At 39.3% G+C, this 27401-nt stretch overlaps 2 protein-coding genes across 3 annotated transcripts in view; both read left to right on the top strand.

The window, feature by feature from the left end:
- LOC110287971 (uncharacterized) overlaps window positions 1-17420 on the top strand; it is a 34519-nt gene extending 17099 nt beyond the window's left edge. The window contains exons 2-5 of one of the 2 annotated variants that reach the window (XM_085841825.1): window positions 7767-7893; window positions 8092-8152; window positions 9823-11213; window positions 14530-17420. In XM_085841825.1, coding sequence (XP_085697951.1) covers window positions 7767-7893; window positions 8092-8152; window positions 9823-11203 — 1569 coding nt within the window. In that variant the 3' untranslated portion in view covers window positions 11204-11213; window positions 14530-17420. Of the gene's footprint in view, window positions 1-7766; window positions 7894-8091; window positions 8153-9822 lie in introns of both variants that reach the window. The other variant, XM_085841824.1, reaches the window with a different exon arrangement.
- LOC147003283 (uncharacterized) overlaps window positions 14552-27401 on the top strand; it is a 50966-nt gene continuing 38116 nt past the window's right edge. Inside the window, exon 1 of the mRNA XM_085841826.1 lies at window positions 14552-14625. Within this exon, the coding sequence (XP_085697952.1) occupies window positions 14596-14625 (30 nt within the window). The 5' untranslated portion in view covers window positions 14552-14595. The remainder of the gene's footprint in view (window positions 14626-27401) is intronic.

Raw genomic sequence — 27401 nt, 5'->3', positions numbered from 1 at the left:
ATTCCCCTAGAAGTTCCTTTATTGTTGAGAATAGTTTTTGCTATCCTGGGTTTTTAGTTATTCCAGATGAATTTGAGAATTGCTCTATATAACGCTATGAAGAATTGATTTGAAATTTTGATGGGGATTGCATTGAATCTGTATATTGCTTTCAGGAAGATGGCCATTGTTAGTATATTAATCCTGACAACCCATGGAAGAAATTCCTTACCAGACCCAACTTGAGAAGTAAGTTTTATGGTGTAAGTTATCTATTTTTTTTTTTACAAAAATAAATTTGGTCATTATATTTTTGTGTATGAGTGTTTGTCTATGTGTGTTTTTGTACTCCATTCATTCCTGATCCAGGAAGACCAGGAGATGTTGTGAGAATTCCTGAAGCTGGAGTTACACATAGTGATGTGCAGCCTTATATGCTGGCAATGAAGAAAACTGGGTGCTCTAGAGGAAATTTCAATTCTCTAAAAATTTTTTAAAAGATTTAATTATTATACCTAAGTACACAGTAGCTGTCTTCAGATGCACCACAAAGTGCATCAGATCTCATTACAGGTGGTTGTGAGCCACCATGTGGTTGCTGGGGTTTGTACTCAGGACCTTCTGCAGGAGAGTCAGTGCTCTTACCTGCTGAGCCGTCCTGACAGCTCTCTAAACTTTTGAGGTGTTTTACTCCCCAAGGTTGCTTTTTTTTTAAGATTTATTTATTTATTTATTCAATGTATATGAATGAGTACACTGTAGCTGTACAGATGGTTCTGAGCTACCATGTGGTTGCTGGGAATTGAACTCAGGACCTCTGCTTGCTCTAGCCCCGCTTGCTCTAAAAAGAAAGAAAATCCACTTCCAGACTTTTAGGTTGTATGTAGGTATTTTCATTTCTTTTTCTTTTTTAAGATTTATTTATTATTATATGTAAGTACACTATAGCTGTCTTCAGATGCACCAGAAGAGGGCATCAGATCTCATTATGGATGGTTGTGAGCCACCATGTGTTTGCTGGGATATGAACTCAGGACCTTTTGAAGAGCAGTTGGTGCTCTTAACCACTGAGCCATCTCTCCAGCCCTTTATTTTCTTCAGTTGAGTGCGGGCCTCTGTATATTTAAGATTCCTGGTTTTCTCTGGTGATCTGTGGATGAAAGGACCTTTGTGCCCCAACATCATGTTCCTCATTAAAGCATGAAGCACTTTTGCAAGTGGGAGAAGTAGCTGAAGGATGCATGTGTGGTTGCATCAATCCCACTTGGGAGGGAAAAGAAAGCAATCACAGTGGGGGAAGGGGCAGAGGGAGTGGGGACAGAAAGGGGAAGTAGGGAACATGATCAGGTTTTGAGAGAGGGGAAACAGTACTTAAGTCCTGAGAACCACTAGATGGTGCTGGTCTAACTGCTAGTCTGTATGTGGAAAAATGAATATAGATCTATACTTATCACATTGCACAAAGCTTAAGTCCAAGTGGATCAATGACCTCAATATAAAACCAGATACAATGAATTAATTAGAAGAGAAAGGGAGAAAGAGCCTAATATTTATTGCCACGGAGGGAAATTTCTTAAAAAGAATTCTAACGGCTCATGCTCTAAGATCTAGAATTGATAAATGGTACCTTATGAAACTGGAAAGATCCTGTAAGGCAATGATATAGTCAATATGACAAAGCAGCAACCTACAGATTGAGAAAAAAATCTTCACCCACATCTAGTAGAAGCTTGATATCCAAAATATATAAAAAATTCAAAAAGCTAACCACCAAAAAACTGAACAAGCCAATCAAAATATGGCCTTAGAACTAAACAGAGAATTCACAACAGAGTGAGGTAACTCAGGTCCAAAAGTTATGTACTCACTACTCATTAGATATTAACCAAAATTCAGAATACCCAAAACACAACACACAGGACTCAAGAAGGTTACCAAGCATTAGGACCCAAGTGAGTTTGCCTCAAACCCACTAGGGTGGGAAAAGAAAGCAATTATGGGGGTAAGGGTAAGGGAATGACCTGGTTGGGAGAGGGCACAATGAGGGAAATAGGGAAAATGATCAGGTATTGGGTTTGGGGAACAGGACTGAAGCCCTGAGGGCCAGTGGAAAGAATGGAAACAGCTAACCTCTGGAGGTAGGGGCACACTCTAGAACGTACTGGTGACATAGAAGATGAAAGACTCTCAGGATTCAAAGAGAGAGATCTTGGATGAAGTGCTCTACAGTGGGGAGTGGTTATATGTAGAGTCTACTTCCAGTGGAAGGACATGACATCATGTGGAGGGATGGGGTTTTGTTCCCACAGTCAAAAGCTCTGACCCAGGATAGTTCCTGTCTGATGAAACTGCTGGGACAAAATGATGAAGAAGAGCATGAGAGAAAGGATATCTAGTGACAGGCCCAAATTGGGGTCCAGCTCAAGGGGGTCCAGGGTCCTGACATTGTTAATGGTGCTGTGATGTGCTTGCAGACAGGAATATAGCATGGTTGCCCTCTGAGAAGCCCAACAAGCAGCTGAAAGGATCAGATGCAGATACTAGCACCCAGCCAATGGACAGAAGCCCGGGGACCCCCGTGGCTGAATTTGGGAAAGCTGGAAAAATCTGAGGAGGAAGATGGCCCCACGGAAAGACCAGTAGTCTCAATTGACCTAGACCTGGAGATCTCTCAAAACACTGAGCCACCAAGCAGGCAGCCTAAGAAGTGTCCATAGGTGTATGAGTTCATTTCTGGGTATTCGATTCTATTCGATTGATCTGCCTGTCCCTACTGATACCATTTGGTTTTTATCACTATTGCTATGTAGTACAGCTTGAGATCAGGAATTGTGATGCCTCCCGAAGTTCTTTTATGGTTCAGGATTGTTTTGGCTATCCTGGGAGTGTTTGTTCTTCCATTTGAGGTAGAGAATTCCTCTTTCTACTTTTTTAAGATTTATTATATATATATATATATATATACATATATATAACTACACTCTAGCTGTCTTCAGGCACACCAGAAAAGGGCTTCAGATCTCACTACAGATGGTTGTAAGCCATTATGTGGTTCATGGGATTTGAACTCAGGACCTCTGGAAGAACAGTCAATAATCTTAAATGCTGAGCTATCTCTCCAGCCTGAGAATTGCAACTTCAATGTCTGTAGAAAATTGTTTTTGTATTTTGAGTAGAATTGCATTGAATTTGTAGATTGCTTTTGGTACCATGGCCATACTGACTATGTTTTTTGGGTGTCTATTTTTCAAAACTGGTTTTTCTGAGTGATGAGCTTGTGGTCCTAGAACTTGTGCCCTCTACCAGGCTGGCCTTGAACTATGAGAGTTCTGCCTGCCTCTGCCTCTGCCTCTGCCTCTTTGCCCCTCTGCCCCTCTGCCTCTCTGCCTCTCTGCCTCTCTGCCTCTCTACCTCTCTGCCTCTCTGCTTCCCTGTGTCTGCGTTTCCTAGTCTTTAAGAATTTTATTCCTAAGCGGGCAGTTGTGGTGCACACGCCTTTAATCCCAACACTTGGGAGGCACAGGCAGGTGGTTATTTGAGTTAGAGGCCACCCTGGTCTACAAAGTGAGTTCCTGGACAGCCAGGGCTATACAGAGAAACCCTGTCTTGAAAAAACAAAAAACAAAAAAACAAAACAAAAACAGAAGAAGAAGAAGAAGAAGGAGGAGGAGGAGGAGGAGGAGGAGAAGAAGAAGGAGAAGAATTTCATTCTTTTCTTAAAGTGCTTTAATATTGGTTTCTCATTAGAATAATACTTTCTAAATCTTTGGCTTCCCTCATGCTTGGAATTAACAGTTGCATTGTACCATTGTATACCTCATGCTGCCTGTGTGGTCCAGTGACTTGAAGGCATTCCTGCATCTCTTTCAGGCTTAACCTTTACTAATCAGTGAAATGGAAAAGAGACCAGTGTGTGAGGGTCCTCTGACTTCCATCCCTTTTATTGGGCATTTAAAATGAAATGGCACTAGAGACAGAATTGACTTCACTGACCAACTCTGATGCTGCCGTATTCACAGCACAGAGAGGGATGGGGGGACAAGGAGGGGAGCTTCATGTTTCTCAATATTTGGTTGTCATTCGCAATGAGTAGTCAGATCATCAAAGTTTGATAATCGTTAAAAGTCCTGACTGGCAAATTTGTCAGTTTCATAAACATGGGCAATCAAAACTCTGGGTAAAGAACTGAACTCATTTTTAGAAACCAAAATTCTGGAGTTTCAGCAAGTTAACCAATACAGAAGATATGGACAGACTGGTGTGGCTCTTCCTAACAGGAATGTTATTACTCCTGTCTGAAAATGCAGAATCAGAGAGAAAATATACGAGAGTAATACCTGGTGTGCTCTAATACTTATGTCTACGCCCTAGAGAATATTGACCCACAAAGCCGATCTCAACTTTAAAATGATTTTTGAGATTTTACATAAATCTTTTCTACCTTCTCATCCCTCCCTACTATTCAGCTTCAAACCCTGGGACAAATGACCTATTTAACAAGTCAAAGAGGACCTGGTCTTGAGGTTCTCCCAGAATCCCTCAGAGTCTACCTGTTAGAGGATAGGGCTGTCTTAACACACCCCCAACATAGTGATTGAACTGCCATTCTCTGTACAGCTCTTCCTGATGTAATTGGGCCATTTTGGTGACCTGGTCCTTTTCTCTACCATTTCCCTCCTTTCCCTTTGGTCTGTTTCTCTTCTCCTCCCTCTCTTGCAAGGCTCATGTTCATGACTGCTCTGACCTCTCCAAGATGTCCATGCCTTTGCCTATGTCCTCCTTTTTTCCCTAATAAACTTTCCATGCCATTATACCTTGGAGCAGCCACGTGTTTTTTTTTGTTGTTGTTGTTGTTTGGTTTCTTTTTGTTTTGTTTTGTTTTGTTTTTTCATTTTTATTTCCTTTTACCTCCATTTACCACACCTTGTTTTCACATTCATGGCCAGTTTTTTGTTTTGTTTTGTTTTGTTTTGTTTTTCCATACAGGGTTTCTGTGTAGCCCTGGCTGTCCTGGAACTCACTCTGTAGACCAGGTTGGCCTTGAACTCAGAAATCCGCCTGCCTCTGCTTATGGAGTGCTGGGATTAACGTTGTGCACCACCATGCCCGGCTGCCAGTTTTTGCTTCAATCTTTGTTACTGTTTGAATTTGACTCAAGTTTGGGTGCAGGGCTTACTTCCTATGAAGTAGAGTTGACTGCACTGTACACTGATTGTTTCATGTGATGTTCACAAAGAGGACCCTGTGCCTTGGAATAACAAGAAGGGTTCTGGTGACTCCAAAGATTGACTAAAATACATTTTCCCAGTCTAGTGTTCTGTCTAGCCAGAGGGTGGAAGGACAGAGTTAGAAGGGCCTCACTGTCTGAACCTTTTGATCTTTGATCCCTTAATGGAGGAGCTACTACTTTCCTGAGAACTGGTTTGGTTGTATTAGCCAATGAAGGACTCTGGGTAAGCCAAGAAATTAGTAGTACTAGTGGGTGGGGCTTACAGGTTCATTCCAGGATGCTTCTCTAAAGTAGCTGTAGGGACCTGTGAGAGTTTGGACATTTGAACAGGGTACAAATTGTTGCAGAATATGGGAATCACTAAAGTTAGACTATAAATATTTTCATCCTGTGATGACCATGAACTTACAGTGACCAGAGTCAGAATGCAGTCAATTGAATGTAAAATCTTCCTATCTGTGATGATGTCTTTACACATCATTTGTCCTTAATAACTATTTACACGGAGGTCTTTGAACCTTGTGTAATAGGAAAGTTTCTAGATAAAAGTCCTCCTTGCGATAGGATTGGAGTGTGTATAGACCCATTTCCTATTCTTGTGTCTATTGTAGTTTTAATTTTGTTGTTTTTCATTTTGAAGACAGGGTTTCTCTGTGAAATCCTGAATGTCCTAGAAGTATTTATGTAGACTAGAATGGACCTACATTTAGAGATCTACCTATGTGACTCTTCTCAGTTGGGATTATATATGCGTCAATATGCCTGGCTTTATTGTTTCAGGGCCAGGAATGGATGTTTTTTTGCACATGACAAGCATGTATTGTTGTTTTGAGCTTCACTTACATCTTGAATAATAATATTTGCCAGAGAGTATATTCTAATTCTCAGGATGGCACGTAATTGTGACATTAATACTGCCTGATCCTTCCAATTCATTTAATTTTAAGAGTGAGACATTCTTCCTTCATGTTGTGTTTGTTTTGAAATATTTGAATGACTATGCATGCATATGCACCTCTGTGTGCTTGGTCCTCATTATATATAGTCAAAAAGATGGCCTCAGAACTCCTGAACTTGGAGTCATGAATAGTTCTGAGCTTCCACGATAAGTACTTGCAATTAAGTCCTATATCTAAGACCAGCAAGAGATATTAAGCCAGAGCCATCTCTACTACACACTGTGTTGTTTATTTTTGAAAAGCATTTACTTTGCTAATGTTTTCATTTGTTCCTTATACCTTTAAACATCGATTGCCTTTAAGTACCTCTATTTTTGTTTCTATTGAAAGATTCATCTACTTATTTATTTATTTATTTACTTATTATATGTAAGTACACTGTAGCTGTCTTCAGAAACACCAGAAGTGGGCATCAGATCTCTTTAAGGATGGTTGTGAGCCAAAATGTGGTTGCTGGGATTGGAACTTAGGACCTTTGTAAGAGCAATCAGTGCTCTTAACCACTGAGCCATCTCTACATCCCTTTAAGTAACATCTAATTTATTAAGTAACATTTTATTTAACTTATTTGAACTGGGGAATTTCAGGATCTTGAAATATGAAGACAGAAGAACTACAGTGACCATTTAATTCTTTGTAGGAAGTTCACTGAAAACCTGTGAGGTTCCTTCTTTCTTCTTTGGGTTGTTATTTTGTTGTTTTTATTGTTGTTCAGTGCTTTTATTTTGTTGGTTTTTGTTTTTGTTGTTGTTGTTTGATAGATTTTTTTTTTTAAATTTTGGGACAAGGTTTCTCTGTATAGCCCTGGCATTCCTGGAACTCACTTTGTAGACCAGGCTGGCCTCAAACTCAGAAATCCACCTGCCTCTGCCTCCCAATTGCTGGGATTAAAAGGGTGAGCCACCACGCCTGGCTTGTTCGATAGATTTTTGCAGCAGAGACAGTGTCATAATGAGTAGTTCTGCCTTTCTTGAACTTGTTTAATAGACAAGATTGGCATACAAGTCAATGAGATGCACACGTCTGTACTTGGCGAGCATTTCAATTAAGGGCATGAGCAAATACACCCAGCTTGCTAATAGTTTTTTGGTTGTTTATACTGAGTTATCAGTGGTGTTAATCCGTTTGCCCCCCACCCCCTATGTGTTTTACTTGGCATTTCTTTTGCTAGACTATATGCTCTTCAAAGAGCACAGCATTCTCAAATGAACTTCCTAATTTGGTTTTCTTTTTTTTTTTTTTCAAAAAAATCTTTATTTATTATTATATGTTAGTACATGGTAGCAGTCTTCAGACACAACAGAAGAGGGCATCAGATCACATTATGGATGGTTGTAATCTACCATGTGGTTGCTGGGATTTGAACTCAGGATCTTCAAAAGAACAGTTGGTGCTCTTAACCACTAAGCTAGTTCTCCAGCCCCATAATTTGGTTTTCATAATTAGGTTTGAAAATGATTTCATGAGTATAGCAGGATTTTTCTGTCATGGGCTATGTGTGGGGATTATCAAGATAGAATGCATATATTGTAAGTCAAGTATTCATTACAGTATTATCACTATCATACTTTGTGTTGTACACATGTATGGGATTTTAGGATGCATTGACCTTTGATGATGTGCATGTATACTTCACTCTGGAGGAGTGGTCCTTGCTGGATCCATCTCAGAAGAGACTTTACAAAGATGTCATGCTGGAGAACTACAGGAATCTCACTGCTATAGGTAAACCTGAATTTTCCTTTCAGTTTTAAAATAAGGAGGGGGAACAGCTGATTTCTTTGTTATTGATGCCCTTGTATAATCTTGAATTAGAATAAGAAAGAATGAGGCAAATAAAGCAGGCATGGTTCTAAGGTTCATTGAAAATAGTGGCTTATAGACAAATTTCCAACAATAATTATTTCTGGTCCTATATTTTAGGCTACAATTGGAAAGACCATAACATTGAAGAACATTCTCAAAATGATAGAAGATATGGAAGGTAATTTTTTGTGAAACCATATTCTAATGAGCTTCTGCAGAAAACATAATGTGTTCTCTAAGTTTTAAGGAGCATCAACAGTATTTTTTTTTTAATGCTTTAGGTTAGTTTTTGAGCATTAGATTCTCACAAAACCAAGTACCTTGATTCCAATCAGCTGATAGGTTGTTGCAATGCATTCCTCTATCACTGTATTTCTTAACAGATATAACTGTTTGAATCGTATCGCCTTTACAGCTACACTGTAGCACTGCCATTCCACTTATATTCACACCAATCAGATATTGCAAATTTTACACACACTGAATATGTGTATGTGCAAAATCTTCTACTGAGCAAATAGTTCAGGGTTAATCTGTTGTTAATCATATACTTGTCTTAAATCTGATACGTTTAGTGAGAGGGGAATTTACGAGCGTTAAGGATGTTGTGCTGGAGAAACCTTACTTTCTACCATAAGAGGAGGCCATATGAGCAGAATAATTTTGAAAGAAACAGAGGATCTCTCTTTCCTAGAACTATTTATTAGATCATAGACTATTGCAGTAAATCTCCAACCCAAACAGGCCCCAGCAAATGAAAATACAACTCAGTTAATATGAACACGTGCTGTGCGCCTAGACTGGGCAGATCTACTGCTACTCACTCTACCATCTTCTCCATCCACGAGACCCCTGCGAACTTGCAGTTTCTCCAGGCCATGTGCTTCTGCTCTGCTTTTCTTCTTCTTCCTCCTCCTCTTTGTCCTCTCCCTCTTCCATTTTCTCCTTCTTCTTTCTCCCAACCTTCCAATCAACCTTCCCTTTAATCTGCCCAATCATTAGCTCTCTTTATTTTACAAGTTAAGATGGGAAGCATGTTTACAGGAAATCACATGAGGGCTGACTCATTCCATGTTCACAGCCACTCACAGGAGAATGTAATTAACATCAAATATAATTAGCCAAGGTCTATCCACAACAGTATACAATAGGCCCCACTTTGAGGAGACTTTCTGAATGTGATACAAGTTTCTAGTCACTTAGATTTTCAGCTTCATTTGGAATACAACCATAAAATTATACTGAAGAAAATCCTATGAGCATTAAGAATATGGAATTTTTGATTGTCCTTCACTTTTCAAATATGATATGACTCACAGTGGAAGTAAATTTGTGAACACAATTATGGAGGTAAATCTGTGAATTCATGAAGTTTTCTTCAAGTATCTGAAAAACTTGATGTATCTAAAGGCTGGTGTAAATGTGAGCCATGGAATAAATGCCCTAAACCTCACAGGTATCTCCAATGATGAAAAACAACCCACAAGGAAGGGGAACACCAAGACTGTAAACAATGTGATAAAACATTTTTTCATAGATTCATTTTATTATTTATTTTATGTATGTGAACTCACTGTCAATTTCTTCATACACACCAGAAGAGGGCATGGAATTCCATTAGAGATGGTTGAGAGCCACCATATGGAAGCTGGGATTTGAACTGAGGACCTCTGGAAGAGAATTCAATGCTTTTAACAGCTAAGCCATCTCTCTAGTCCCGTGATAAAACCCTAAGATCAGAATGTACCCTATAATTAGACCAAAATTTAAAACTAATTTATACAGATAGAAAGGTTTCATCATTGTAATTAATGTAATAAAATTTTCATGTCCCAATAATCATTGCAGGCACGAAAGAACTGCTGGAGAGAAACCCTATGAATATACACAATGGAATAAAGCCTTCAAACATCACAGTCATCTTCAAAAGCTTGAAAGAAACAAAACTAGGGACAGACACTCTGAAGTCTTTCAACATAGTAAAATGCTTGCATATCAAAATTCTCTCCAAAAAAATAAAAGAACAGGTACTGGAGAGAAACCCTACAAATGTAATGCATGTGATAAAGCCTTCTTAAAGCTCAAGTATCTTCGAGCACATCAAAGAACACATGCTGGAAACAAACTCTATGAATGTAATCAATGTGGTAAAGCCTTTTTACATCCCAGCTATCTTCGAATGCATGAAAGAACACATACTGGAGAGAAACCTTACCAATGTAATCAATGTGGTAAAGCCTTTACACTAAGGAGTCATCTTAAAAGCCATAAAGTAGTACATACTGGAGTGAGACCCTACATATGTAATCAGTGTAATAAAGCCTATCCACGCCAGAGTTGTCTCCGAAAACATGAAAGAACACATACTGGAGAGAAACCTTATATATGTAATCTGTGTGATAAAGCCTATTCACACCAGAGTAATCTCCGAATACATGAAAGAACACATACTGGAGAGAAACCTTATATATGTATTCTGTGTGATAAAGCCTATTCACAACAAAGTTGTTTCCAAATACATGAAAAAACACATACTGGTGAGAAACCTTATAAATGTAATCAGTGTGATAAAGGCTTTGCACAGCTCAGGTACCTTCGAGCACATGAAAGAACACATACTCAAGAGAAAACCTACAAATGTAATCAATGTGGTAAAGCCTTTGCACAGCTCACCTATCTTCGAGTACATGAAAGAAGACATAGTGGAGAGAAACCCTACAAATGTAATGAATGTGATAAAGCCTTTTTACAGCTCAAGTATCTTCGATTACATGAAAAAAGACATAGTGGAGAGAAACCCTATGAATGTAATCAATGTGGTAAAGCCTTTTTACATCCCAGCTATCTTCGAATGCATGAAAGAACACATACTGGAGAGAAACCCTACCAATGTAATCAATGTGGTAAAGCCTTTTTACAGCTCAGGTATCTTCGATTACATGAAAGAAGACATAGTGGAGAGAAACCCTATGAATGTAATCAATGTGGTAAAGCCTTTTTACGACCCAGCAATCTTCAAATGCATGAAAGAAGACATACTGGAGAGAAACCCTATGAATGTAATCAATGTGGTAAAGCCTTTTTACATCCCAGCTATCTTCGAATGCATGAAAGAACACATACTGGAGAGAAACCCTACAAATGTAATCAATGTGGTAAAGCCTTTTTACAACCCCACTATCTTCGAAAACATGAAAGAACACATACTGGAGAGAAATATTACAAATGAGATCAATGTGGTAAGGCCCTTACAAAAAGCAGTCATCTTAAAACTGATAAAGTAATACATACTGGAGGGAGACTCTAAATATGTAATCAGTGTGATGAAGCCTATTCACACCGGAGTCATCTTCCAATACATGAACGAGCATATACTGGAGAGAAACCTTACAAAGGTTATCAGTGTAGGAAGTCATTTATATCTCACAGTCATGGTCAAGCTGATGAAAGAATTTATACTGAATAGAAACCTTATAAATTTAATAAATGTGAAAAAGCCTTTTCACAGCCCAGGTATCTTCGAATACATGAAAGAACACATACGGGAGAGAAACTTTACAAATGTAATCAGTGTGATAAAGCCTTTGCACAAGGCAATAATCTCAAAGTGCATACAAGGATGCATATTGGAGAGATCCCTATGAATGTAATCATGTGGTAAAGCCTTTTATATGACTAATCTTTTGGGATGCATCAAAGAACAGATACTGGAGAGAAACATTTCCAACATAATCAATGTGGTAAAGCCTTTGCAGAAAGCAGTCATCTTCAAACCCGTAACGTACTACATACTGGGGAGACTCTGCAAATGTAATCAGTGTGATAAAGCCTCTTCACAACAGAGTGGTCTCCGAATACATAAAAGGAAACATCTGTAGAGAAACCTTTAAAATGTAGTCAATGTGATGAAGCCTATTCACAACACAATGGTCTTACCTACAATAACTCATACTGGAGAGAAACCCTATGAATGTAAGGGATTTGGTAAAGCCTTTGCACATTACAATACGCTCCAATAACATAAAAATGACCATACTGAAGAAACTATGAATGTAATCACAGGGTGAAGCATTTGAACATCACCGTAGTCTCTAGAAACAAAAAAGGAACCATCTAGGAAAGAACCCCTATAAAGTTCTTTAACATGGTAAGGTCTTTGCACATATCTGCAGTCTTCTTCATCATGGAAGGATTCATACAGTAGAGAAACCATATGAACAAAAGAAATGTGGTAAAGCTTTTGCTCATCACAGTTATCTCTTATTATAGAAAAAAGGAGATATTAAAGAAAGATCCTACAAGTATGATAGAAGTGATGAAGCCACTTCACAACACATTTATCTCTGACTTCATTAAAGGAAAGATAATGATGACAAACACTATGAATGTAATAAATGGGGTAAGCCCATTATATAACATGGTCAAATTTGAATACAGAAAATGACGTACTAGACAGGAACCCTATGAATATAAGCAATGTAGTAAACACATGAAACCACTCATACTGGAGAGAAACAGTATTGAAGGTATTAAATATGGGGAAGTCTTTGCTTGTAACAGTGGTCTGTAAATACACACACAAAAATCATAATGCAGAAGAGCAACCCTCCAAATATAATTGGCGTGATAAACCATTTTTATAAGTTATCTTTGAATACATCAAACAACACATACTGAAGAGAAAACCTATGAATGTAAGCAATAGTGTGATGCCTTTTCATATTAAGATAAAAGAATATATGCTCTGGAAAAAGCCTCCAAAAGCAGTCTGTGTGATGAAGCCATTTTACATCACAGTCCTCTTCAATAGCATGCAAAGAGACATTCTGGAGAGAAACCTTATGAATATATTTTAAATTGTAAAGCCTTTGAAAATTTCTATAGCCTTCATGATCATGAAAGTATTCATAGAGAAGTGAATCTCTGTGAATGCAAGCAATGTGGTAAACCCTTTGCTTACACATCACAGTTCTCACCAAATGCAGAAAACAATACATGCTGGTGAGAAACATTATGAATATATTTAATATTGTGAAGCCTTTGCACATTTCTGTAATCATCGCCATGACTATTCATACTGGAGAGAAGGCATGTGAATTCGAGCAATATGGCAAACTCTTTTATTTGCTTCATTGCAAAACATTTATTTAGGAGTCTTGAGTGGTTTGACACCTGACAACATGGAGGTGGTTGTCAGGGAACCCAAGACTGAAAGAGAAGTCACTGTAAGGCTGAGGAAATCAGGTATTTACAGAGAGCCCTGGAGTATGGATGAACTGTCAGGAAGGGAGCTTTAAGTGTGGAAGCCAGAGGATCAAAAGGCCAAATAGCAGTGCTTGTGGAGACCCAGAAGACAAGCTAGCTCCTGTTGTACTTTCTGTATCCACTCAGCTCTTTTGGGTCAGCCCCCTTCCAGGTCTTCCATTCTTCTTGGAAACTCTAAGTAGCTGTCAGTTCCAGAACCCCACAGTCCACCACTTGGCAATACCACTTGTTCCTTAAACTGAGGAGTCACGACACTGTCATTGCTTTAAGTTATTTGGTCGATAGAAATAATGATATTCTAAAGAGTATTTATAGATCTCCCTTTGGGTAATATGTAGTGAAACCATGTACCCTTTGAAATTTGAATTTACCTTAAACTCAATCTGGGAAAGACTGGTTCCTCCAGATGAGAATGTCCTTGTTGAATAAGAAAGGCAGCAACAATTTGGATGGGTTTACAGATGGGAAACATTCATATACATTGGTTAGATTCCTTAATTGTTCATATTTCTTGCCTGCTATCTGCTCCCATTAGGACCCCAAGGATAATTAGTTAGTTTATATCTTCATCACTTGTTCAAAGAAGTCACACTGAAAAATACATTAATAATTTCAATTTTCATTAATAATTTGTTTTTCTTATCTATTGATTTCTCTCTTTCTCTTCTTTTTAGGAATTTTTTATTTATTGTGTAAGTACACTGTAGCTGTCTTCAGACACACCAAAAGAGGGCATTATCTGTCATTACAGTTGGTTGTGTGCCACCATTTTGTTGCTGGGAATTGTATTCAGGACACCTCTGGAAGAGCAGTCAGTGCTCTTAACCACTGAGCCATCTCTACAGCCAAATTTCTCTCTCTTGCTGAATACTCCCACTTATGAATCTCTGGCAGGCAGGGATGTCAATAGAACATAAAACAGATCTGCCCACCATGCTGTCAGAGTGACTGCATTACAGATGGCCATGTCACAGCTAGCGAACTTGATTCTTTTAATTAATTTAATAAGTATAAGTGACTGAGCTGTGGTATGAATAGCCATGGCACAGACTCTAGTCAGGACTGGAGTATCAGAAGAAAGCACCCATCAAATGCATACCTCCTGTTCCTTGCGACTATGAGCAATATAGTTTTCCTTTATCATTAAGTCTGTTTGACTCAGCAAAGGACTAGTGTTAAGATGTGCTTATGCTACAGTTAGTGAAACCCAGACTCACAGAGATAAGTAGCTTTACAATGGAGTTAAGTGTAACTGCTCATCTTACTCATCCTATCCTTCTAATGACTCAGGGAATGCAGTTGAAGTCATCCAAGCCAGGCATTGTAACACTGGCCTATGATCATTGTCCTTAGAAAATGGACGGAGGAGTCTCAAAGTCAAGCAAGGTGAGAATGGTTACTTGGGTGTGGTGAGAGTCCCATGGATCCAATTGGAGATTTTGATTACCTCATATCAGTGTTCAAAATCTTCCCTGCAGCTCCAGAACTTCCAGACCATGATACCACCAGGTGTTAGCTGATGTATAAACATGCCATATTTTCTATTCTCCATGTTTTAGTCCATGTCAGCCTAGGTTGCTTCATTCTCAGACTCCTATAGCTCCCTGAAGAATGGAATTTTGCAATTGAAAAATCTTAGCCTCAGGTGGCAATGAGATCCTTAATTGCATATCCAACAAAAGTTTTCAGCCTGGGGCTGGAGAGATGGCTCAGTGGTTAAGAGCACTGACTGCTCTTCCAGAGGTCTTGAGTTCAATTCCCAGCACCAACATGGTGGCTTACAACCAACCATAATGGGATGCAGTGCCATCTTCTGGTGTGTCTGAAGACAGCGACAATGTACTACTCACATAAAGTACATTAATTAAAAAAAAAAGTTTTCAGCCATAAGACTATATACACACCCAACAAAAATAGATCAGGTTCTATTTTTATAGCTGTGCATACCTATCCATAGATACTTAATAAGGAAGTATTTGGAAGAGATAAAGAAAGGACAAAGAAGGTAGAAAATGATGTAATATTTTTATTAAAATGTAATAAAGTTAAAGTATAAAGCTGCAAGAAAAATAGGATACTATGTAAGAGCCCTGGTTCTTGTTATAGAGGACACAGTTTCTTTTCAGAGATATGACCTGGTAGCTAAGCATCTCCTGTAACAGCATTCCCAAGGCATCCCATGGACTTTGTAGGTATTGTGCTCAGATATACGCATGAAAACACCCATATACTGAAAATAAACACCTAAAATATAATACAATCATGACCTAACCCTAAGTCATTTAGTCACCTGTTCATAACAGTCACAGTCACACACACACAGACACACACACACACACACACACAGGATTTGCATGAGGAACATGGGATTTGCTTCAAACAGAATAGAAGAACAGTCTGTCGAGTCCAGTGCTCAGAGTCATCAGAGTAGACAATCAGCTTTGTGAGTCACCTTTATGAAGAAGGACCTGAAAGAGCCAGGGTTTTTTAATTACCCAGCCTATGTTAATACCATGTATGTGAATGAAGGATGATCAGATTGGTGTTTATACTATTTGGGGAGGTTTGCTTCATCCAATAAATATTGAATTTCCAGGTAGGGGGCATTCTTTATAAATATGTCTGATGCCTTGGCCCAGTGAGGCCAACTCAGAATTGAGAAGAAGGCCATTGAGTGTTTTAATGCCATTCCCTCTGCTAGGAAATCACTGATCTTATCTCATAATTAATTTTATTCTCCAATGTCTTCTGGTCATTTAGAATTCCTTTCCTTTTTTTCACAACACTACTGATTATTTCCTGTAGAGGAATGTCTCCTGTATCTCAGGCTTGGTTTTGCTATTCAGTTGAGAATGGCTTTGACCATGCAATCCTGCCTCTGCTGCCAAGTGCTGGAAAGATAGACAGTCTTGCTACTTCTTCCAGGCAGGCTCTTGGCTGATCAATGAAAAGGAAAACTACCAGTTAATGAGCGTTCTCCAATCTCTGGCTTTTATTGGGATTTAGAAATGAAATTAGACCTATGCAAGAATTGATTTCTATGATTAACTTTGAAGCTCCTCCAGGCATAGTAAAAAAAACAGGATGGGAAAAATGCATGGAGAAAACTTCCCTGCAGTGGCAGTAGTTGATATTAGCAATGGGTAGTGAGGTATTCAGATTGGCCATTTCATTTTCCTCATGTCCACACACAAGGCAACCACGAATCTCAATTAAAAAAAAAAAACCGCTGAATTTATTGTGAAACAAATTTACTATAGTTTAACCAAAATAGAAGATCAGGGTAATATGAAGTGGCCCTGCTGAACAGAGCTGCACATAAGATGGTCGTCCTGAGAGGAAAGATATGGTTAAAACTTGGTGTACTTGGGCTGGTGAGATGGCTCAGTGGTTAAGAGTGCAGACTGCTCTTCCGAAGGTCCCGAGTTCAAAAATCTCAGCAAACACATGGTGGCTTACAACCATCCATAAAGAAATCTGATGCCCTCTTCTGGAGTATCGGAGGACAGCTACAGTGTACTTACATATAATAAATAAATAAATAAATAAATAAATAAATAAATCTTTTTTTAAAAAAAGAACTTGGTGTACTCTAATACAAATTGCAAGTTTCTAGGATCACAAAATCTGGTTGTGCTAGTTAAAATCATTTTTGGCATATAATCCACCATTCCCTCCTGCTCTCTCAGGCCTTGAAGCCCTCCCATAGAACATTTATTGTTTGTTTGTTTGTTTTAATTTACGGCCTGTTTTTCCTTTAGCACCAGGTATTTTTTGAATGTGACCTATGTTTGGCTGCAGGAACTCACACCATTGAATCAAATGGACGATTACATAAGACATTGAGTGTGTGATGGACTGTGTACACATAAGATCCTCTGCTCAGAAGCGAAAGAAAATGTGCTCTAGGAGATGTGAAGAACTTGTACAGAGCTATGCAATTTCCACAATAAGACCCTGTCTGCTCCTAGAGTGGAAAGGCAGAGCTGCAAGGCCATATGCTGTTTCAGTTAGTTGATAGCTGCTCAACAACTAGAGTAGCTGCTACTGTTCTGGGGCCAAGCTGGATGACCCTAGCTAGTGATGCACTTTGGAGAAGTCTAGGAATCAGGAACACTAGTGGGAGATAGCATCTTTGTTCTTCCCAGAATTCTGCTTGCAAGCAGGTGTAGGGAGCTGTGAGGGAGACCACAAGCCAGTCCGTAGTGACAGAGGGTGGGGAGGGGGGGGCACTGTCTCCAGATCAGGAAGAGCAGACGGGCTGAAGTCTCACAGTCTGAGCTGCTAAAATAGGAACAGAGTGTGTGCCATATTGCAGGTCTGCTATTAAATGTGGTGATCTGGGCAGGAACCCTTAGACTCTCAGTCATCCTGAGTGTAGATTCCCAGGAAGAGGGTGAAGATCTGCATCCCTTCCAGTGGAAAGCTATGCTGCATACAATACCCATTTAGTGTACACATGCAGGTACTACTTTTGGTTTGTGCGCTAATGTCAGTCTGAAAAAATGAAGGTTTGTTTGGTTTTTGTTTAGTTTTTGAGTTCTGAACATTGCATTTCACATTCAGTTTTGTGTGACAAATTTTCCAAGTAGTTTAGAAAGAAGGTAATGGGCTTTATCCTTCATCAGTATTAGATCGAAATAATTTTAAATTCTCATGACCAACAGACACAATGTTGTCATTAACTGAAACTCAAATCTAAGGCACAGAAGGAATTTCTGAGATGACTGTTCTCAGGTGTGATTGGTATTGTGAAGGTGGAAAGAACACATTCTACACCTTTTCTCTTAATCCATGTGGCAGGAAGCAGACATTAAATTAGCCTTCAGCATAGTTTTGTGTGTGTGTAAGTGGGGCTGGGTTTACCTGAATCCAAAATGGGGTGTTAGTGCCTGCAGAACCATGCATTGCCCTCTTTTGTGATCACCTCCATTTCCAAAATGAGCTCCATGTCATAGGGCTTCTCTGTTTCGAAGGGAAATCAGTAGTAGATGGAGGGTCAGAAACATAATAATTAAGGGGTCTGTTAATTATTTTGTATGAATTATTGAGTCTGTAACTACTCAATTCCTATACACCTATGATCATAGTAAACATTAGTCAAATTCACGTTTTTTTGTTTGTTTGTTTGTTGTTTGGTTGTTTGGTTTGTTTTTTTGGTTTTTCGAGACAGGGCTTCTCTGTGTAGCCCTGGCTGTCCTGGAACTCACTTTGTAGACCAGGCTGGCCTTGAACTCAGAAATCTACCTGCCTCTGCCTCCCAAGTGGTGGGATTAAAGGCGTGTGCCGCCACCACCACCCGGCATTCTTGTTTTTTTCCCAATGGAATTTCTTTAGGTATTTTTTAAAAAGACTCAATTTTTTTGTTTTTCTTTCTCTCCTGCACCTCATTTTTCCATACCTATTATACACATCTTTAATTGATGTAGCTTTGTGTTACAGAAGTCATATTGTGTATGTGTATACTCTTTCTTCATAATCTTACTGAGAATTCTGAGTTTTTCCACATGTTTATAAGTTTGCAATCAACGTTCCTGCGTTAAGAATTTTCCTTGGATCGTATTGAATCAATGCTCCTAATTGATGATCTCCAACATTGCCTTTCTTTTCTTTTTTCCTGGAAGTACATTATTTTCATGGTGCTTTTTATTGTAGTATAAAAGGGTACAAGATATTCTATATAATCATTCATTTAGCAAACAATACAAAATAGGTGAATCTCAAGCTGATATAAAATGAAAAATGCTATAGAAAGAGGACTTCAACATATAGTTAAGTTGCACAGAATACATTATTATGGTCACTTAAAAGCTATCCCACTGTGTGCAATTTTATTGAGAAAAAAATAACAAGAACAAAAAGACTGAAGTCAAACCTGCTCCAGAATTGAACAGTGAATCTGAATGTGACATGGGAGTTGTGTTAGCATACAAAATAACCTCTGGTAGCAGTTGGGTTGGATTTCCACAGATATTAACTAAAATTAGTTAGAGCCATGTTACATTGTTATAGTTTATGTGAACTTGAACGTATTTAGTGTATGTACTCTGACATATTTGGACATTTTATGCACACCCATGCACCCACATTACCACAAACAAAACAGTTAACCTTGTTCTCCATAACTTCTCGTTCTATCCATGTGTTTATGTGTGTACAATAATCAGAGTTTTCATAAAATGACATTTCTATGGATTTTGGCAGTCTTCTCAGTATATTTTCCGTGTACTTGAAACTGGTAGTAAGAAATATCATGTGACATGAGAATTGTCTTGGTTAGGGTTACTATTCTGCATAAACATGGTGACCAAGAAACAAGGTGGGGAGGAAAGGGTTTATTCAGCTTACACTTTCCACATTGCTGTTGATCATCAAAGGAAGCCAGGACTGGAACTCTAGCAGGTCAGGAAGCAGGAACTGATGCAGAGGCCATGGAGTGAAGTTACTGGCTTATTTTCTTACAGAACTCAGGACTATCAGGCCAGGGATGGCACCATAGAGCCTCATAGAAGCAGGGGAAGAGGGGATGATTTTGGGTGTTTCAGGGAGAGGGGGAACCAGGAAAGGAGATAACATTTGAAATGTAAATAAAGAGAATGTCCAAATAAAAAAAAAGAGACAGCCATGCAGTAGTGGAACATGCCTTCAATCCTACCACTTCGAAGGCAGAGGCCAACAGATTTCTGAGTTGGAGGCCAGCCTGGTCTATAGAGAAAGTTCCAGGATAGCCTTGGCTAAACAGAGAAACCCTGTCTTGAAAAACCAAACATAGAAGAATAAAAGGAAGGGAGGGAGGGAGGGAGGGAGGGAGGGAGGGAGGGAGGGAGGGAGGGAGGGAGGGAGGGAGGAAGGGAGGAAGGAAGGAAGGAAGGAAGGAAGGAAGGAAGGAAGGAAGGAAGGAAGGAAGGAAGGTGAAAAACTGTCATTGCAAAATATCATGTCCCTGTTTTCTTCTGTGTACATTTTATTTTTTGTAAAGATTCATTCATTCCATTTTTAAAATTTATTCATTCATTTATTTATTTATTTTATGTATATAAGTACACTGTAGATTTACAGGTGGATGTGAGAACACCAATAGGATAAATCCCAAGTTGGGCTGTTCTATGGACAGCCTTTTTATGAATCTCTGCTCCATTTGTATCACTCATTATTTAGTCAGCTACAATTCTATGTCAGAACTTTTAGAGGTAGTTTGGTGACCCCATCCCTCCACTGGAGGACGTGTCTATCTACTGGAGGTCATTTCTTCAGGTTCCAATGCCCCACTGTTGGGCATTTCAACTAAGGTCATCCCCATTTAGTCCTGGGAGCCTCTAGAACTTTCTAGAGGTTCCTCATGCTTCCCACCCGCACAAATGAATATTTCCATGCATTCTCCTGATGCTTTGGGTCTTTCTAATGTCTCTCTGCAACCCATACCTGATCCTGCCCTTATTTTCCATCCCCTGTCACCTCTCCCACACAGATCCCACCCTCCCTTCACCCCCCATGAATATTTCCCCCCTCTAATTCAAATTCAAACATCCTCACTTGGTCCTTCGTTCTGCTTAAACTTTTTATGATCCGTGCATTGTATCCTGGGTATTCTGTACTTTTTGGCTAATATGCACTTAAGTGAATACATACCATAAACATCCTTTTGTGTCTGGGTCACCTCCCTCAGGATAATATTTTATAGTTCCATCATTTTGCCTGTAAAGTTCATGATGTCATCATGTTTAATAGATGAATACTATTCCATTGTGTAAATGAACCACATTTTCCATGTCCATTCTTCAGTAGATGGACATCTGAGAAGTTTGCAGCCTCTCGTTATTATGAATAAGGGTGGGATGAACATAGTAGAACATGTGTCCTAGTGGTATGGTAGAGCATCTTTAGGGTATAGCCTAGGGGCTACATGAGTGGTTCTTCAGGTAGAATTATTTCCACTTTTCTGAGGAACCACTAGATGGATCTTCAGAGTGGTTGTACTGGTTAGCAATTCCACCAGCAAAGGAGGGATGTTCCTCTACTCCACATCCTTGACAGCATTTGCTGTCACTTGATTTTTTTTTTTATCTTAGCTATTCTTATTGGTGTAAGAGGAATCTCAGGGTGGTTTTGATTTGCATTCCGCTTATGACTAAGGGTATTGAACATACATGAAAGTGCTTCTCGGCCATTCCAGATTCCTCTGTTGAGAATTCTGTTTAGCTCTGTAACCTGTTTTTAAATTGGGTTATTTATGTTTCTGGAGTCTAACGTCTTGAGTTCTTTATATATTTTTGATGTTGGCCCTCTATCAGATGTAGGGCTAGAGAATGAAGATCATTTCCCAATCTGTAGGTTGACATTGTGTCATGTTGACAGTGTCCTTTGCCTTTCAGAAGCTTTTCAGCTTCATGGTATCCAATTTGTCAATCATTGATCTTAGCCATTGAGCCTGAGCCATTGGTGGTCTGTTGAGGTGATTTGCTCCTTTGCAAATGTGTTTGAGGCTATTTTCCACATTCTCTTCTAGTAAATCGAGTATATCTCATTTTATGTGGAGGTTCCTTGGTCCACTTGAACTTGAGCTTTATACAAGCTGATGGATATGGATCAATTGCATTCTTTGATAAGCTGACTGTCAGGTAGGCCAACACCATTTGTTAAAGATGTGGGGATTTTTTCTTTGATGCTTCTGGTTTCTTTGTCTGAATATCAAGTATCCATGGTTGCATAAGTTTAATTCTTTGTCTTCAATTCTATTGCATTGGTTGCCCTATCTGTCTCTAGACCAACACCATGTGGTTTCAATCACTATTGCTCTGTAGTATAGGGGTGGTGATTCCTCCAGACGTGCTTTCCTTGTTAAGAACTGTTATTGCTATCCTGGATTTTTTTGTTTTCATATGACAACTGTAAGTTGAGAATTGTTCTTTCAGTGTCTGTGGAGAATTATGTTGGAATTTGATGGGGATTGCATTGAATCTGTAGGTTCCTTTTGGTGAGGTGGCCATTTTAACTATGTTAATTCTACTAATCCATGCTTGTGCTGTAAGATCGAGAATCGATAAATGGGACCTCATAAAATTGCAAAGCTTCTGCAAGGCAAAAGACACCGTCAATAAGACAAAAAGAACACCAACAAATTGGGAAAGTATCTTTACCTATCCCAAAACAGATAGGGGACTAATATCCAATATATATAAAGAACTCAAGATGGTGGACTCCATAAAATCAAATAACCCCATTAAAAAATGGGGCTCAGAGCTGGGCGTGGTGGCGCACGCCTTTAATCCCAGCACTCGGGAGGCAGAGGCAGGCGGATTTCTGAGTTCGAGGCCAGCCTGGTCTACAAAGTGAGTTCCAGGACAGCCCGGGCTATACAGAGAAACCCTGTCTCGAAAAACCAAAAAAAAAAAAAAAAAAAACAAACCAAAAAAAAAAAATGGGGCTCAGAACTGAACAAAGAAATCTTACCCAAGGAATACCAAATGGCAGAGAAGCACCTGAAAAAATGTTCAACATACTTAATCATCAGGGAAATGCAAATCAAAACAACCCTGAGATTCCACCTCACACCAGTCACAATGGCTAAGATCAAAAATTCAGGTGACAGCAGATGCTGGCGAGGATGTGGAGAAAGAGGAACACTCCTCCATTGTTGGTGGGATTGCAAGCTTGTACAACCACTCTGGAAATTAGTCTGGCTGTTCCTCAGAAAATTGGACATAGTTCTACCGGAGGATCCAGCAATACCTCTCCTGGGCATATATCCAGAAGATGTCCCAATCGGTAAGAAGGACACATGCTCCACAATGTTCATAGCAGCCTTATTTATAATAGCCAGAAGCTGGAAAGAACCCAGATGTCCCTCAACAGAGGAATGGATACATAAAATGTGGTACATTTACACAATGGAGTACTATTCAGCTATTAAAAAGAATAAATTTATGAAATTCCTAGGCAAATGGATGGACCTGGAGGGCATCATCCTGAGTGAGGTAACCCAATCCATCACAAAGGAACTCGCACAATATGTACTCACTGATAAATGGATATTAGCCCAGAAACTTAGGTTACCCAAGATATAAGATACAATTTGCTAAATGCATTAAACTCAAGAGAATGAAGTCCAAAGTGTGAACACTTTGCCCCTTCTTAGAATAGGAACAAAACACCCAGGGAAGGAGTTACAGAGACAAAATTTGGAGCTGTGACGAAAGGATGGACCATCTAGTGATTGCCATATCCAGAGATCCATCCCATGAGCAGCTTCCAAACGCTGACACCATTGCATACACTAGCAAGATTTTGCTGAAAGGACCCAGATATAGCTGTCTCTTGTGAGACTATGCTGGGGCCTAGCAAACACAGAAGTGGATGCTCACAGTCAGCTATTGAATGGATCACAGGGCCCCCAATGGAGGAGCTAGAGAAAGTACCCAAGGAACTAAAGGGAACTGCAACCCTATAGGTGGAACTATAATATGAATTAACCAGTATCCCAGAGCTCTTGTCTCTAGCTGCATATGTATCAAAAGATGGCCTAGTCGGCCATCACTGGAAAGAGAGGCCCATTGGACTTGCAAACTTTATATGCCCCAGTACAGGGGAACACCAGGGCCAAAAACGGGGAGTAGGGGGGTGGGTATGGGGGACTTGTGGTATAGCATTGGAAATGTAAATGAGAAAATACCTAATAAAAAATGGAAAAAAAAAGAGAAAATCTCCATCTTCTGAGGTCTTCGTCAATTCTTTTCTTAAGGGACTTGAAGATCTTTGTCATACAGATCTTTTATTTGCTTGATTAGATTTATAGCAGGACATTTTGTATCATTTGTGGCTATTGTGAATGGTGGTGTTGCACTATTTTTATTCTTTGCCTGATATTATTTTATAAAGGAAGGCCAATGAATAAAGGACTCATTTGTGTTAACGTTATATTCAGTCACTGCTCAAGTTATTTGTCTGCTGTAGGAGTTCTCTGGAAGAATATTGGGGGTCCCTTAACTATTCTATCATATCATCGTCAAGTAGTGATACCTTGACTCTTTTCCTTGCAATTTGTATCCTCCTGATCTCTTTTTGTTGTCTAAATGTTCTACCTAGAACTTCAAGGACTATATTGAATACAGAGGGAGAGAATGGCCAGCCATTTCTTTTTTTTTTTTTTTCACTGTTTTTTTTTTATTACATATTTTCCTCAATTACATTTCCAATGCTATCCCAAAAGTCCCCCATACCGCCCCCCACTTCCCTACCCTCCCATTCCCATTCTTTTGGCCCTGGCATTCCCCTATATTGGGGCATATAAAGTTTGCAAGTCCAATGGGCCTCTCTTTCCAGTGATGGCCGACTAGGCCATCTTTCGATACATATGCAGCTAGAGACAAGAGCTCCGGGGTACTGGTTAGTTCATCATGTTGTTCCAACTATAGGGTTGCAGATCCCTTTAGCTCCTTGGGTACTTTCTCTAGCTTCTCCATTGGGAGCCCTGTGATACATCCAATAGCTGACTGTGAGCATCCACTCCTGTGTTTGCTAGGCCCCTGCATAGTCTCACAAGAGACAGCTATCTTTGGGTCCTTTCAGCAAAATCTTGCTAGTGTATGCAATGGTGTCAGCGTTTAGAAGCTGATTATGGGATGGATCCCTGGATACGGCAGTCTCTAGATGGTCCATCCTTTCATCACAGCTCCGAACTTTGTCTCTGTAACTCCTTCCCTGGGTGTTTTGTTCCCAATTCTAAGAAGGGGCACAGTGTCCACATTTTGGTCTTCATTCTTCTTGAGTTTCATGCGTTTAGCAAATTGTATCTTATATCTTGGGTATCCTAAGTTTTGGGCTAATATCTACTTATCAGTGAATACATATTGTGTGAGTTCCTTTGTGATTGTGTTACCTCACTCAAGATGATGCCCTCCAGGTCCATCCATTTGGCTAGGAATTTCATAAATTCATTCTTTTTAATAGCTGAGTAATACTCCATTGTGTAAATGTACCATAATTTCTGTATCCATTCCTCTGTTGAGGGACATCTGGGTTCTTTCCAGCTTCTGGCTATTATAAATAGGGCTGCTATGAACATAGTGGAGCATGTGTCCTACTTACCGGTTGGGACATCTTCTGGATATATGCCCAGAAGAGGTATTGCTGGATCCTCCTGTAGTACTATGTCCAATTTTCTGAGGAACCGCCAGACTGATTTCCAGAGTGGTTGTACAAGCTTGCAATCCCACCAACAATGGAGGAGTGTTCCTCTTTCTCCACATCCCCGCCAGCATCTGCTGTCACCTGAATTTTTGATCTTAGCCATTCTGACTGGTGTGAGGTGGAATCTCAGGGTTGTTTTGATTTGCATTTCCCTGATGATTAAGGATGTTGAACATTTTTTCAGGTGCTTCTCTGCCATTTGGTATTCTTCAGGTGAGAATTCTTTGTTCAATTCTGAGCCCCATTTTTTAATGGGGTTATTTGACTTTCTGGAGTCCACCTTCTTGAGTTCCTTATATATATTGGATATTAGACCCTTATCTGATTTAGGATAGGTAAAGATCCTTTCCCAATCTGTTGGTGGTTTTTTTGTCTTATTGATGGTGTCCTTTGCCTTGCAGAAGCTTTGCAGTTTCATGAAGTCCCACTTGTCAATTCTCGATCTTACAGCACAAGCCATTGCTGTTCTATTCAAGAATTTTTCCCTGTGCCCATATCTTCAAGGCTTTTCCCCACTTTCTCCTCTATAAGTTTCAGTGTCTCTGGTTTTATGTGAAGTTCCTTGATCCACTTAGACTTGACCTTAGTACAAGGAGATAGGAATGGATCGATTCGCATTCTTCTACATGATAACAACCAGTTGTGCCAGCACGATTTGTTGAAAATGCTGTCTTTCTTCCACTGGATGTTTTTAGCTCCCTTGTCGAAGATCAAGTGACCGTAGGTGTGTGGGTTCATTTCTGGGTCTTCAATTCTATTCCATTGGTCTATTTGTCTGTCACTATACCAGTACCATGCAGTTTTTATCACAATTGCTCTGTAGTAAAGCTTTAGGTCTGGCATGGTGATTCCACCAGAGGTTCTTTTATCCTTGAGAAGAGTTTTTGCTATCCTAGGTTTTTTGTTATTCCAGATGAATTTGCAGATTGCACTTTCTAATTCGTTGAAGAATTGAGTTGGAATTTTGATGGGGATTGCATTGAATCTGTAGATTGCTTTTGGCAAGATAGCCTTTTTTAAAATGTTGATCCTGCCAATCCATGAGCATGGAAGATCTTTCCATCTTCTGAGATCTTCTAGAATTTCTTTCTTCAGAGACTTGAAGTTCTTATTATACAGATCTTTCACTTCCTTAGTTAGAGTCACGCCAAGATATTTTATATTATTTGTGACTATTGAGAAGGGTGTTGTTTCCCTAATTTCTTTCTCAGCTTGTTTATTCTTTGTGTAGAGAAAGGCCATTGATTTGTTTGAGTTAATTTTATATCCAGCTACTTCACCGAAGCTGTTTATCAGGTTTAGGAGTTCTCTGGTGGAATTTTTAGGGTCACTTATATATACTATCATATCATCTGCAAAAAGTGATATTTTGACTTCATCTTTTCCAATTTGTATCCCTTTGATCTCCTTTTGTTGTCGAATTGCTCTGGCTAGGACTTCAAGTACTATGTTGAATAGGTATGGAGAAAGTGGACACAAAAAAAACAAAAAAACAAAGAAAAAAAGAACAGGACAGCCAGGGCTATACAGAGAAATCCTGTCTCGAAAAACCAAAAAAAAAAAAAAAAAAAGAAAGTGGACAGCCTTGTCTAGTCCCTGATTTTAGAGGGATTGCTTCAAGCTTCTCACCATTTACTTTGATGTTGGCTACTGGTTTGCTGTATATTGCTTTTATCATGTTTAGGTATGGGCCTTGAATTCCTGATCTTTCCAAGACTTTTATCATGAATGGGTGTTGGATCTTGTCAAATGCTTTTTCTGCATCTAACGAGATGACCATGTGGTTTTTGTCTTTGAGTTTGTTTATATACTGGATTACGTTGATGGATTTCCGTATATTGAACCATCCCTGCATCCCTGGGATGAAACCTACTTGGTCAGGATGGATGATTGTTTTGATGTGTTCTTGGATTCGGTTAGCAAGAACTTTATTGAGGATTTTTGCATCAATATTCATAAGGGATATTGGTCTGAAG

The sequence above is a fragment of the Mus caroli genome, unplaced genomic scaffold, assembly GCF_978045245.1.
Source record: "Mus caroli unplaced genomic scaffold, Mus_caroli_1 scaffold_8, whole genome shotgun sequence".
Classification (NCBI taxonomy): domain Eukaryota; kingdom Metazoa; phylum Chordata; class Mammalia; order Rodentia; family Muridae; genus Mus; species Mus caroli.
Note: the sequence above shows the minus strand (reverse complement) of the source record. Positions and strands in the feature narration are given on the sequence as shown.